This window comes from Anomaloglossus baeobatrachus, chromosome 5 (assembly GCF_048569485.1).
Source record: "Anomaloglossus baeobatrachus isolate aAnoBae1 chromosome 5, aAnoBae1.hap1, whole genome shotgun sequence".
NCBI lineage: Eukaryota > Metazoa > Chordata > Amphibia > Anura > Aromobatidae > Anomaloglossus > Anomaloglossus baeobatrachus.
The window spans coordinates 465,620,367-465,632,655 of NC_134357.1; the positions used below are offsets into that span (position 1 = coordinate 465,620,367).

The 12,289-nt window shown below is 45.2% G+C and overlaps 1 protein-coding gene across 1 annotated transcript in view; it reads left to right on the top strand.

The window, feature by feature from the left end:
- KCNG1 (potassium voltage-gated channel modifier subfamily G member 1) overlaps positions 1-12,289 on the top strand; it is a 128,550-nt gene that overhangs the window by 78,446 nt on the left and 37,815 nt on the right. The window contains exon 2 of the mRNA XM_075350597.1: positions 3,423-4,230. Coding sequence (XP_075206712.1) covers positions 3,469-4,230 — 762 coding nt within the window. The 5' untranslated portion in view covers positions 3,423-3,468. The remainder of the gene's footprint in view (positions 1-3,422; positions 4,231-12,289) is intronic.

Below are 12,289 nucleotides of genomic sequence, written 5' to 3' on the forward strand. Positions count from 1 at the left end.
TACTTATACATCATTTATTCTCTCTATAGTACCTCTCACATACCAACAATTCTAATGTAAATTAACATGCAGTTTAATTTGTTTTGTTTTCTACTGTACAGTATTTTGTATTAGTGTACAGAAATAATGTTATATGAATACAATACATTTTGTATTACTGTAATAAGTTTGTATAAATGCAGTAAATATTTTTGGGTTGTGGAACAAATTGTCTGTATTTCAATTATTTCCTATGGGAAAATTTGCTTTGATATAAGAGTAACTTGGTTTAAGAGCACACTTCCAGAATGAATTATGCTCGTAATCCAAGGGTCCACTGTATATGTTTTCCCTTCACTGCATTTCCTTGCTGGCTATATTTCCATGTGAACTTGTTCCTGGGATCTCTAGGTCTTTATATTTGAGATTTACCTTGGAAGAGAGCAGCAGTTGAGTATCTGCTATTGTCTGTGTGTTCTCCTTCCTAGCCCCTTTATCCTTTGTAGGGTATCCGCTCTGGTAGGCGATGGCAGGGATGCAGTAAAGAGGCATACTAGGGTTTTCAGTCCAAAAAGGTCCGTGTTTTATTCACACTTGACAAAAAAACATAAATGCACAGTCTTATTTCAGACCAGGAAACAAAGGACACGTCCAGCTTGATAGCAGCATAACATAAGTCCCAGACATGATCATCCAATCAGATGTGGTCCCCCCACAAAGTCTCCTTCAGCTTTCCAGCCCAACCACCCACACACACTGAGAAGATCTGGCTGCCTATTTATGCTGTGCTAATCATACACCTGTGCACATCAGGCGTTGCCTCAACACCTGAGCTAGCAGAGAAGATCCAGGCCAGGATTAACCTTTTCTCTGCTGCTCACCAGTGCAAAAGGCACATGCTCGGATGAATATAGCTCCCATCAACCACCATACCCTTTACTGCATCACACCTTTCACCTTATTTCTACCTGTTTCAGTTTATCTCACACAGGATTTCTGTTTGTTACTGTTTGTAGGCAGTGCTTTGTGATCTCACCTCCGGTCTCTCAGGACGTATGTGAAACCCTTTCATGGCCATTTAGGCCATGTGCGCACTTTGTGTTCAATTCCGTAGCGTGTAAGTCACTGCCTGTGCATCTCATAACGCAGCCAAAAAAGCTGCGTTCTGAGACGCATTCGGCGGAACACAACGTGCGCACATTCCTGGAGAATTCATGCATTCTGGATGCTTTCTCTGCCATAGACAGAGTGAGAAAAGCATCCAGAACGCACATTTTTGACAGTGCGGTCCCACTCGTCTCTGCAGCATCCCCATAGACTTGCAGCAGAGCCAAGTGGGACCGCACTGTCAAAAAGAGCATGGCTGGCTGCGACACAATGCCGCGCGATCAGAATGAACTCGGATGAACTTCAATCGACTTCATTGTGATTGCACGGCTACATCGGAAGCTGACAGGAGCGGCAGTAGAACACCGCCGCCCCTGTCAGCTCCATGCAGCAACTGAAGGGAGTAGCGCGATAAACTGTGCTGTCACTCTGGTTACTCGTTATATGGAGATAAGGTATGCACACCAGTGACTATGCAAGGGGAATACATGTAATAGCAGAAACTGCTGTGTGAATACTGACATGAAAAATTCAATAGCTATATGTAAGAATGAAATGGGAAAAATGGAACCTGCATTACTGCCATGAATATATGAATAAAGAGAAATTTAGCTACTGAATTGATCAATGCAATAGAGCCCCAACACTACGCCAAAGTATTTCTCTACGTTGGGGTCCCTAGCTTGTGTGTGTCCTCTCATGCAGTTAAAAAACTTACCGTGTATGGGAAGCTGAGACCCAGGCTATATATACGATGTGGATTGGCAATAGGTGTGAGTGGGGAGTGTTCACAAACGAAAAACTACTAACAAATAAGGAATAACGTTTGGAACACCATTCTATGTCTGAACTGGGTGCAAAAACCTAAAAAAAACATCACTATATGATATATATTGATCAATTCAGTAGCTAAATTTCTCTTGATTCATATATTCATGGTAGTAATGCAGGTTCCATTTTTCCCATTTCATTCTTACATATAGCTATTGAATTTTTCATGTCAGTATTCACACAGCAGTTTCTGCTATTACATGTATTCCCCTTGCATAGTCACTGGTGTGCATACCTTCTCTCCATATAGTGATGGTTTTTTTTAGGTTTTTGCACCCAGTTCAGACATAGAATGGAGTTCCAAACGTTATTCCTTATTTATTTAACTGTGGTTACTCGCGGCCACCGCTCTCAGGTGGAGGACTGCAGCTGTGGCCACGAGTAACCTGACTGAAAGCACAGCTGATCGCCCGGCTCACTGCAGTCACTCAGGGGATTTGCGATCACAGTTGAGTCCTTCACGTGTGACCGCAAATCAAGCCGCGGCACACGCACAGTGCGCACATAGCCTTAGAGAGCGTGGTCCAAAGCAGTGCTGTAAGTTGTGCAGCTATCTTTTTTAGTCTGCACAGGGACGAGTTAGATGAGGCCACACATTCACCTTTTCCATTTGCCATATATGGGAGTGTTATATGTTCATAACAGGATTCTTGCTAGAGCAGTAGTTCAAAGCAGCTTCTAAAGAAGTATGAAGTAGGCAATTAAAAAAACACTTTTGGAATGATGTTTGGGAGAAAAGGAAGCAAAATAAGGTAATTGAGTATATTACAAAGATTCAGAACTTTATAACAAAGATGTTTTGTGGTATATTCATATTGATTAAAGGGAATATTTCCACCTTTATTACAGGGGAGTGGGTGGCATAGCTTTGTAATGGAAGGGCACAGAAGACACAGAAAAACCTGTTTCAGAATCAGTGGAGCAGCAGCAATTGGAGGAGGAACTCCGTTTAAATTGACAAAAATCTTAAAAAAAATCCAGTGAAGTAGTAAAGAAGATGCAGTCTATTTCATGTGTTTTGTTCTAGTATATAATACATTATTTATAGAAGCACTCCCACTAATTTTTTTATTGATTTAAATGTGCATGTAATGTAGTGTGAGTGTATTAATATACTCACCTGCCGCCGCTCTCTGCAGTGTCCAGTACCAGTCTTCTCCTCCCGTCGGTGATGTCACCCCCTCTATAGACTGTCCGGGTCATGCTGTGCTCTGCGCGACCCAGAAGTGACTTTAACAATGGAAGTCTATGGAGCGTCAAAATTAGGTGTTCATTGTAAGAGGCTTCTGTCTGACATGTAGAGTGTAGAATGAGCGCAGTGGCATCACTGAGAAGAGCAGAAGACCATCACTGGACCCTGGAGAGCATGGCAGTAGTTGAGTATATTAACACACACACTATATTTCATACATATACATTTAATCAATAAAAAAGTTAGAGTGTTTAATATATATATAAATTATCATGTAATTTAGATTTTTTTTGCTCTTTTGTCTCAATTGCAGCTTTCTCGCGGCAAAGTATCCACAGGATGTCACTGACCCGGCCATTATGACTCTTCTTGGAGGAGAGAATTCAGACTATGACTACAGTGCTCTAAGCTGCGCCTCTGACACATCTTTCAACCAAAACTTCTTTACCGAGACAGAGTCCTTAAAAGGGATATTTTACAAGAGGGCCAGGCTCATACAGCCAGGAGAGGACCTCTTTCATAGTGTCCACCCAGAAGATCGCAAACACCATGCCATTATAAATGTTGGGGGCATCAGGTATGTGCTTCCATGGACAACACTGGAAGAGTTCCCATTGACTCGTCTGGGGCAGCTTAAGCTGTGCAACAACTTTGATGAGATTTTAAGCATTTGCGATGATTATGACGTGACCTGCAATGAGTTTTTCTTTGACCGGAATCCTGGTGCTTTTAGAACTATTCTGACATTCCTACGTGTTGGAAAATTGAGACTCTTGCGTGAAATGTGCGCTCTGTCTTTCCAAGAGGAGCTTCTTTATTGGGGAATCGAGGAGAACAGTCTAGAGTGGTGCTGTAAAAGAAGGTATATCCAGAAGATGGAGGAGTTTGCAGAGCTTAACCTGCGGGAGGATGAGCTCCTTGAGACTGAAAATGGGTCGTCAGAGTGTGAGGATGAGAGCAGGCTGAATACATGCATGCGACATCTACATAATATGGTGGAAAAACCACAATCTGGACTACCTGGAAAAATCTTTGCTTGTCTGTCTGTTTTATTTGTGACTATCACAGCAGTGAATCTCTCTATCAGCACCATGCCGGATTTAAGGGAAGAAGAGGAAAAAGTAAGGCTATTGTGTACTTGGTAATTTACCAACTGATCAAACAAAAGAATGAAAGTTGTAGAACTTCAAAGAAAATAATTTATGAATGTTTTGAATATTAAATTGTCCTTAAAGGAGTTGTCTAGTTTGCAATATAACTTTTTGTTAAAACAGTATCGCAGTAAGCTAATTTCAAGTTGTCCACCTGCGAAGACCACCAGTGATCGGCATCCCAATAAGCTGATCACAAGTTGTCCACCTGCGAGGACCACCAGTGATCGGCATCCCAATAAGCTGATCACAAGTTGTCCTCCTGCTACGACCACCAGTGATCAGCATCCCAATAACCTTATCACAAGTTGACCTCCAGCTAGGACCACCAGTGATCGGCATCCCAATAAGCTGATCACAAGTTGGCCTCCAGCTAGGACCACCAGTGATCGGCATCCCAATAAGCTGATCACAAGTTATCCTGCATCCTGCTAGGACCACCAGTGATCGGCATCCCAATAAGCTGATCACAAGTTATCCTGCTAGGACCACCAGTGATTGGCATCCCAATAAGCTGATCACAAGTTATCCTGCTAGGACCACCAGTGATCGGCATCCCAATAACCTTATCACAAGTTGACCTCCAGCTAGGACCACCAGTGATCGGCATCCCAATAACCTTATCACAAGTTGGCCTCCAGCTAGGACCACCAGTGATCGGCATCCCAATAAGCTGATCACAAGTTATCCTGCCAGGACCACCAGTGATTGGCATCCCAATAAGCTGATCACAAGTTATCCTGCTAGGACCACCAGTGATTGGCATCCCAATAAGCTGATCACAAGTTGTCTTCCTGCTAGGACCACCAGTGATCAGCTGAAAACATTGTTAGTATGCAAATTGCTTCTTCAGAGAGGAAGAGGACTTGTTTTCTAGAGGCACCTACTGAAAGTAGTCATCTTAAAAGTCAATATCGCCTCTTTTATGAGCTGTGCCATTTGACTTAGGCTAAAAGTCAAACCAGAATCTTTATTTGCAGACACGTGTTTTGGGGTGTTGCTTCTCATCAGTGCAAATCAATTAATGTAATTTGGCTAAATGAGATTTCCCAAAGGAATACTGCATGACCTATAAGTCTCCTTACAGCGGCATGTCACTCTCCACATGGAGACACATTACACTTTAGACACATGTCAGTGAAATTATTGGTTTTCCTGTGTAATGAATGGACAATCCTGGTTCTCCAGAGTGAAACCTTCCTTGTGAACATTCTTAGCCCTGGATAATTGATGGGGCTAATTACTATAAAAAGGTATTTAAAAATGAGTTTACTAAAGTAGACAACCCCTTTAACCTCCAGCCTCATCTAACAGCCATACTGTCCCCTTGTGTGTACTGGAATAATTATACGAAAATCAATTTTACACGAGAAGCAGCAGAGAGATGTGATGGCTTATACTTCTCATGTTGAAAAAATTCATAACTCCTGCACCCTCCTCTTCCTCCAACTACAAACACAGTCGATTTTATGGCAGTCTAGGGTCCAATATCCAGATACCGGCTACCAGAAAATACAGTTTGCAGTTGTTGTGGGAGGCTGGAGCTTATTGTTAGCAGATCTGCAGTGTCGTATTAATGGAGTGAGCTTTGTTTTTTGCTATTCCTGCAGTACAAAAACCACCTGAAATATCTGCTAATTATAAGTGCATACCTGCAATCTCCTGTTCTTATTTACTGTGAAAGCCACTTTGCTATTTTATATGAGCCTTATAGTCATTATTTATGTGGATTTAACATGAAGATGTTCTTGCTTTTTATTAAGTATTGGAGCAGTACACAATAAGAGAGGCTGCAGATGAGAGCGGCACTATTTGTGCCTACCCTATGCATTATACTGGGAGGTGTTACAATGTGTGCCCACATCATACACAGTGAAGTGGTGCGTTCTGTACCTACATTTTTCAATTAGGAGAGCAAAGACATCCTGCAGCAAAATTAGTACGTTCACCATCACACAACACAATATATAACACCTATGTTTTCTGCAGACCTACGTGTCGCATTTCATTCCTGGAGTATCAGCAACTCGTCAACTTACAGACTCAAGGGGGGTCCCTGCAGCACCCCTCCCCCCACTGATTTCACATATGCACATATCTATCATTTTATGGTTAGCGCTAATTCATGAGACTCAATAGTAGCCTTGTTTTCTTATCGTCCTTTTGCAGGTTTCACGCTACAAAATATCTGCCACTTACTTGTCCATGAGGCTGTATGGGACTTGTGACTTGAACTGACATTTGCAGCCATATTATGGCTACGCTATAGCCACATGAAATACCATATTTTACTGACTGTAAAACACACACTTTTTAGTAAGGGAATGTCTTGCTAAAATGTGTGTGCATCTTTTATTTTTCTTCAGTTGGTGCACCAAAGATCCATTCTATTAACCCTCATGTGGATACAAGTTTTACGTAACCGGCTACAAGCTCAGTTCAGTCTCTCCTGCTCAGCAGTAATAAGAGAAAACTACGCAGCTGCTTAGTTACTCAGTGATAGGAGCACAGCCCTTATGAATAGAGATGAGCGAACCGGTCGTGGTTCGGCTCGAGTTCAGTTCGTCGAACGGAGGTCTCGTTCGAGTTCAGTTCGACGAACCGAACTCGAACCGCATAGGAAACAATGGCAGGCAATCACAAACACATGAAAACACCCTCAAAGGTGTCCAAAAGGTGACAAACAACTCACAACACAAACACATGGGAAAGTGACAAGGACATATACTCATGCGAAAACAAAAGAGTTGGACAAGGAAAAAGAGGAGGAGACACAGATATAGGCATGGCATGCCCTTATAAAATCATGTAAAACACCGCAAGGTGACTCCAAGCGGCGTCTCCCTTTATTCCAAAAATTGTGCCCCACACACACCCACCCCTTCAGTGGCAGCACTTGTGCCCCAGTTGTACACTTCACAGCTAGATTTGCATCAAGCACATTCAAAAATACGCCATACTTAACCGTTCCCAGGATGACTCCGGGGTAGGTAGCAAAGTCTTTGCTGAACCATGACTTGTTCATCTTGGCTCCTTTTAAAAAACACAGCAAGCAAGGGTTACTCCAAGTGGAGTCTCCCTTTTTTCCAAAAATTGGGCCCCACACACACCCACCCCTTCAGTGGCAGCAGTTGTGCCCAAGTTGTACACTTCACAGCTAGATTTGCATCAAGCACATTCAAAAATACGCCATCCTTAACCCTCCCCAGGATGACACCGGGGTAGGTAGCAAAGTCTTTGCTGAACCATGACTTGTTCATCTTGGCTCCTTTTTAAAAAACACAGCAAGCAAGGGTTACTCCAAGTGGAGTCTCCCTTTTTTCCAAAAATTGGGCCACACAGACACCCCATCAGTGGCAGCACTTGTGCCCTAGTTGCAAACAGGATGTTTTGATTTGCATCAAGCACATTCCAAATCCACAAGCATTTACTCTCCCCATGATGACACAGGGGTAGTAAATTCCTTGTGGATCCATGACTTGTTCATCTTGATGAAGGTTAGTCTGTCCACATTGTCACTGGACAAACGCATGCGCTTATCTGTGAGCACACACCCAGCAGCACTGAAGACACGTTCAGAGACAACGCTGGCAGCTGGACACGACAAAATCTCCAAGGCGTAAGTTGAGAGCTCTGGCCATTTTTCAAGATTTGAAGCCCAAAATGAGCAAGGCTCCATTTGCAAAGTCATGGCATCAATGTTCATTTGGAGATACTCCTGTATCATCCTCTCCAGCCGTTGACTATGTGTTAGACTTGTTGTCTCTGGTGGCCTTGCAAAGGACGGTCTAAAAAAATTATGAAAAGATTCCATAAAATTGCTGTTACCAGCACCAGATACGGTGCTACTGGTACGGGTAGACTGTTGAAGATGACGAGACCGTCCCATGTTTGTCAAGTTACAACTGGGAGATTCACTCCCTGCACCTGCACGGTTGTTTGGTGAAAAAGCCGAGCTAAGATCGAGTAACAGCTTCTGCTGATACTCCTGCATACGTGCGTCCCTTTCTATGGCTGGAATTATGTCACAAACTTTGGACTTGTACCGGGGATCTAATAGTGTGGCAAGCCAGTAGTCATCATCACTTCTAATTTTGACAATACGAGGGTCATGTTGGAGGTAGTGCAGCAAGAAGGCGCTCATGTGTCTTGCGCAGCCATGCGGACCAAGTCCACGCTGTGTTTGTGGCATAGAGGTGCTAGCCGTGCTTTCTTCCTCTGACATCTCCCCCCAACCTCTTTCAACAGAAATTTGACCAAGGTCTCCCTCATCCGCTGAGTCTTCCATGTCCATGGACAGTTTGTCCTCCATTTCTTCATGTTCTCTTGCACCTTCCTCAACATTTCGCCTGCTACCATGCGCCCTTGTTGATCCCTGTCCCCCATGGTCCCATGCCTGCCGCGTTGGTGATGATGAACGTCTGGACCTTGGTGATGTTGTTGTGTCTTGCGCATATGAATCCTCCTGTAGTTCCTCCCCTTCCTGTTGTACCACCCCCTGACTCCGAATAGTGTTTAGCGTGTGCTCCAGCATGTAAATGACTGGAATTGTCATGCTGATAATGGCATTGTCAGCACTAAACATATTCGTCGCCATGTCGAAACTGTGCAGAAGGGTGCATAGGTCCTTGATCTGAGACCACTCCATCAGGGTGATCTGCCCCACCTCTGCATCTCGTTGGCCCAGGCTATACGTCATGACGTATTGCACCAGGGCTCGGCGGTGCTGCCACAGTCGCTGTAACATGTGGAGAGTCGAATTCCAGCGTGTCGCCACATCGCATTTCAGGAGATGAACCGGCAGGCCGAAAGACTTCTGGAGCGATGGAAGTCGCTCAGCTGCGGCGGTTGAACGGCGGAAGTGAGCAGACAGTTTTCGTGCCCTGGTCAGAAGGCCATCTAGGCCGGGATAGTGTGTTAAAAATTGCTGGACAACAAGGTTCAACACGTGAGCCATACAAGGCACGTGTGTCACCTTGCCCAGGCGAAGGGCCGCACCCAGGTTTGCAGCATTGTCGCACACGGCCTTACCAGGCTGCAGGTTGAGTGGAGACAACCATTTATTAAACTCAGTCTCCAGAGCTGCCCACAACTCAGCCGCTGTGTGACTCCTATTTCCAAGACATGTCAAGCTAAAGACCGCCTGATGCCGTTGCGCTCTGCTGCCAGCATAGTAATGAGGGGTGCGTGATTCCTTCTGCGCAGTGCGAACGCTGGTGGCCTGACCAGGCAGGCTTGGGGCGAAGGTGGAGGACCCAGATGAGGTGGAGGAGGCAGAAGCAGTGGCGGAACTTGGACAGACAGAGGATTGACACACAAGTCGTGGGGACGGCAAGACTTGTGCAGCAGACCCTTCACCATCTCTCACCATAGTTACCCAGTGCCCAGTCAGAGACATGTAACGTCCCTGTCCATGCTTACTGGTCCAAGTATCGGTGGTGAAATGCACCCGTTCACACACAGAGTTTCTCAAGGAAGCGGTGATGTTGTGTGCGACCTGCTGGTGTAGCACGGGCACACCTTTCTTAGAGAAGTAGTGGCGACTGGGCATCTGGTACTGGGGCACAGCGACAGACATAAGGTCTCTAAAATCCTGTGTGTCCACCAGGCGGAAAGGCAGCATTTCGGTAGCCAAGAGCTTACAGAGGGATAAAGTCAACCTCTTAGCTTTGTCATGGGTCGTAGGAAATGGCTTTTTATTTGTAGGGTGTCCCTGGAAAAATGCAGCTTTGTGAGGAAAGTGCAGGCATAGACATGATGTTGCCTTCATCCAACGTTGGTGCTATCGATGTCTGAGAGAGCTGTACACACGTACTTGTTTCCCCTTCCAAACCAACTGACGACCTACCAAGCAAACTGCCTGTTGCGGTTACAGTGGTGGAAGTTGTGCGTGGAAAACCAGGTGTGACAGCTGTCCCCACAGTCCTAGAAGAAGAAGAGCGCGCGGATGCACTAGAAGGGGCAGGCGGTGGATGGTTCGCTCCGCTAGGCCGCATTGCAGCACGGTGAGCTTCCCACCGGGACATATGATATTTATTCATGTGACGATTCATGGAAGAAGTTGTCAAACTGCTGAGGTTTTGCCCTCTACTAACAGAATCATGACACATTTTACAGATCACATAATTTGGGCGATCTTTTGCTATGTCAAAAAAGGACCAGGCTAGGCAAGGCTTAGAGGGCATGCGACCTGCTGATCCACCCCGACTAGTGTTCAGAGGCACAGTGGTGGCTGAGGATGCAGTTGTAGACGTGCTACCAGTACTCCTACTCTGTCCAGGAAGGCGCAAGGTAACTTCGTTGTCAGTTGCATCCTCCTCCACCGTCTCTGTTGACCTCCTCGAGGGCCTGACTGTGGGTTGACAGTAGGTGGGATCTAGAACTTCCTCATCAATTGTTGTGTTTGCACTCCCCTCACCCTCAGACCGAGCCTCTTCTTGCCCTGACCGAATATTTAAGTTGTCATCCCAATCTGGTATCTGCGTCTCATCATCATCAGTATGTTCCTCATTGTCTATAACAACAGGTGTTACAGTTTGTGAAAAAGGGTCAACATTATGCTCAGAAACTTGGTCCTCATGGCCTGAATCAAAGTCACAAAGGTTCTGGGCATCACTGCAGACCATTTCCTGGTCTGTACTCACTGTAGCTTGGGAGCAGACCTCTGATTCCCAGGCTATAGTGTGACTGAACAGCTCTGCAGACTCAGCCATCTCAGTTCCACCATACTGTGCAGGGCGGATGGAGACTTCAGAGCTGGGAGAAAGCAAGTTTGATTGGCATGACAACTCAGAGGACTGGTGTTTTTTGGATGCGGTAGTTGAGGTGGCGGAGAGGGCACTTGTTGGACCACTTGAGATCCATTCAAGCATTTTCCTTTTTTGGCCATCATCTACCTTTTGTTACAGTTGTTCTTGTCCGTAAAAAAGGGAGCACATCGGATTGTCCACGGTAAGTAGTAGACATCTTACTTTTGCTGGAAGATGGTCTATCTTCAGCAGATGTTAATGGAGCTTTGCCACCTTCCCCACGGACAAACCCTTTTTTTCCTTTTCCAACACGCCTCTTCCCCTTTCCACCAGCATCTGTCATTTTGCCACTCATTTTGATTGCGACAAGATTGGGCACTTAAAATGTGGTAGTAAAAATTGAGAGGTGGTGTAGATTTCAGCGGTGGTCTAGCTTTATTAACAGCAGAATAAACAACAATAATTATCCCTGACAATGCAACTACGGCCCTTAAACTGGCAGCAGTGTTTGCTAGTATAATGGCTTAGTAACAATGAGTTTGAGTGTGCAATGCAGAGGTGCTGCAAATATCTTTGCACTAGTGGGACAATACAGAAGTCCAACAGCCACTTTTATGATGCCACTAAGTTCACTCAGTGTTTGCTAGTATAATGGCTTAGTAACAATGAGTTGGAGTGTGCAAAGGGCAGGAGGGTACAGTGGCAGGGTTGTGGGTCTCTGGGTAGACGAAAGGAAGCCTGCCTTTCTATCCCTCCTAATGGGGAAATGCAGCGAGGAAATCCCTGACCTTAGCTACACAGACGCTGTCATCTTGTGTAGCTGTTAAACTCTGTTTTCACGGACCTGTCACCTATGGCTCTGACCCTGCCGGTATTAGCCCTTAAAAGGACTGATAGAAACTTCTATCCTGTACAGTGCTGTGTATAGAGCGTACACAGCAGTATCGGAGATAGGCGCTGCGCCAGCGGTGACTGACACCAAGGACGCAGAAGAGATAATGGCGTCCGGATGGGCAGATACTCGTTTTTATAATGCATGGACATGTGACATGGACATCCTATCACACATGCCGTTGCTTCTCTGGCTAAACGTCCACTTAGCTGTGTGTGTGTCTGGGATTGGCTGACATGCTGGCCCGCCCCACTACACGCGCGCGCTTAGGGAAGGAAGACAAGGAAAAAAAAAAAAATGGCGATCGCCATTATCCATACAGCAGTGATCTGAATGCGCTGTTCCCGCACACTATACACTGAAATTTCATAATAGTGAGTCACAGAGT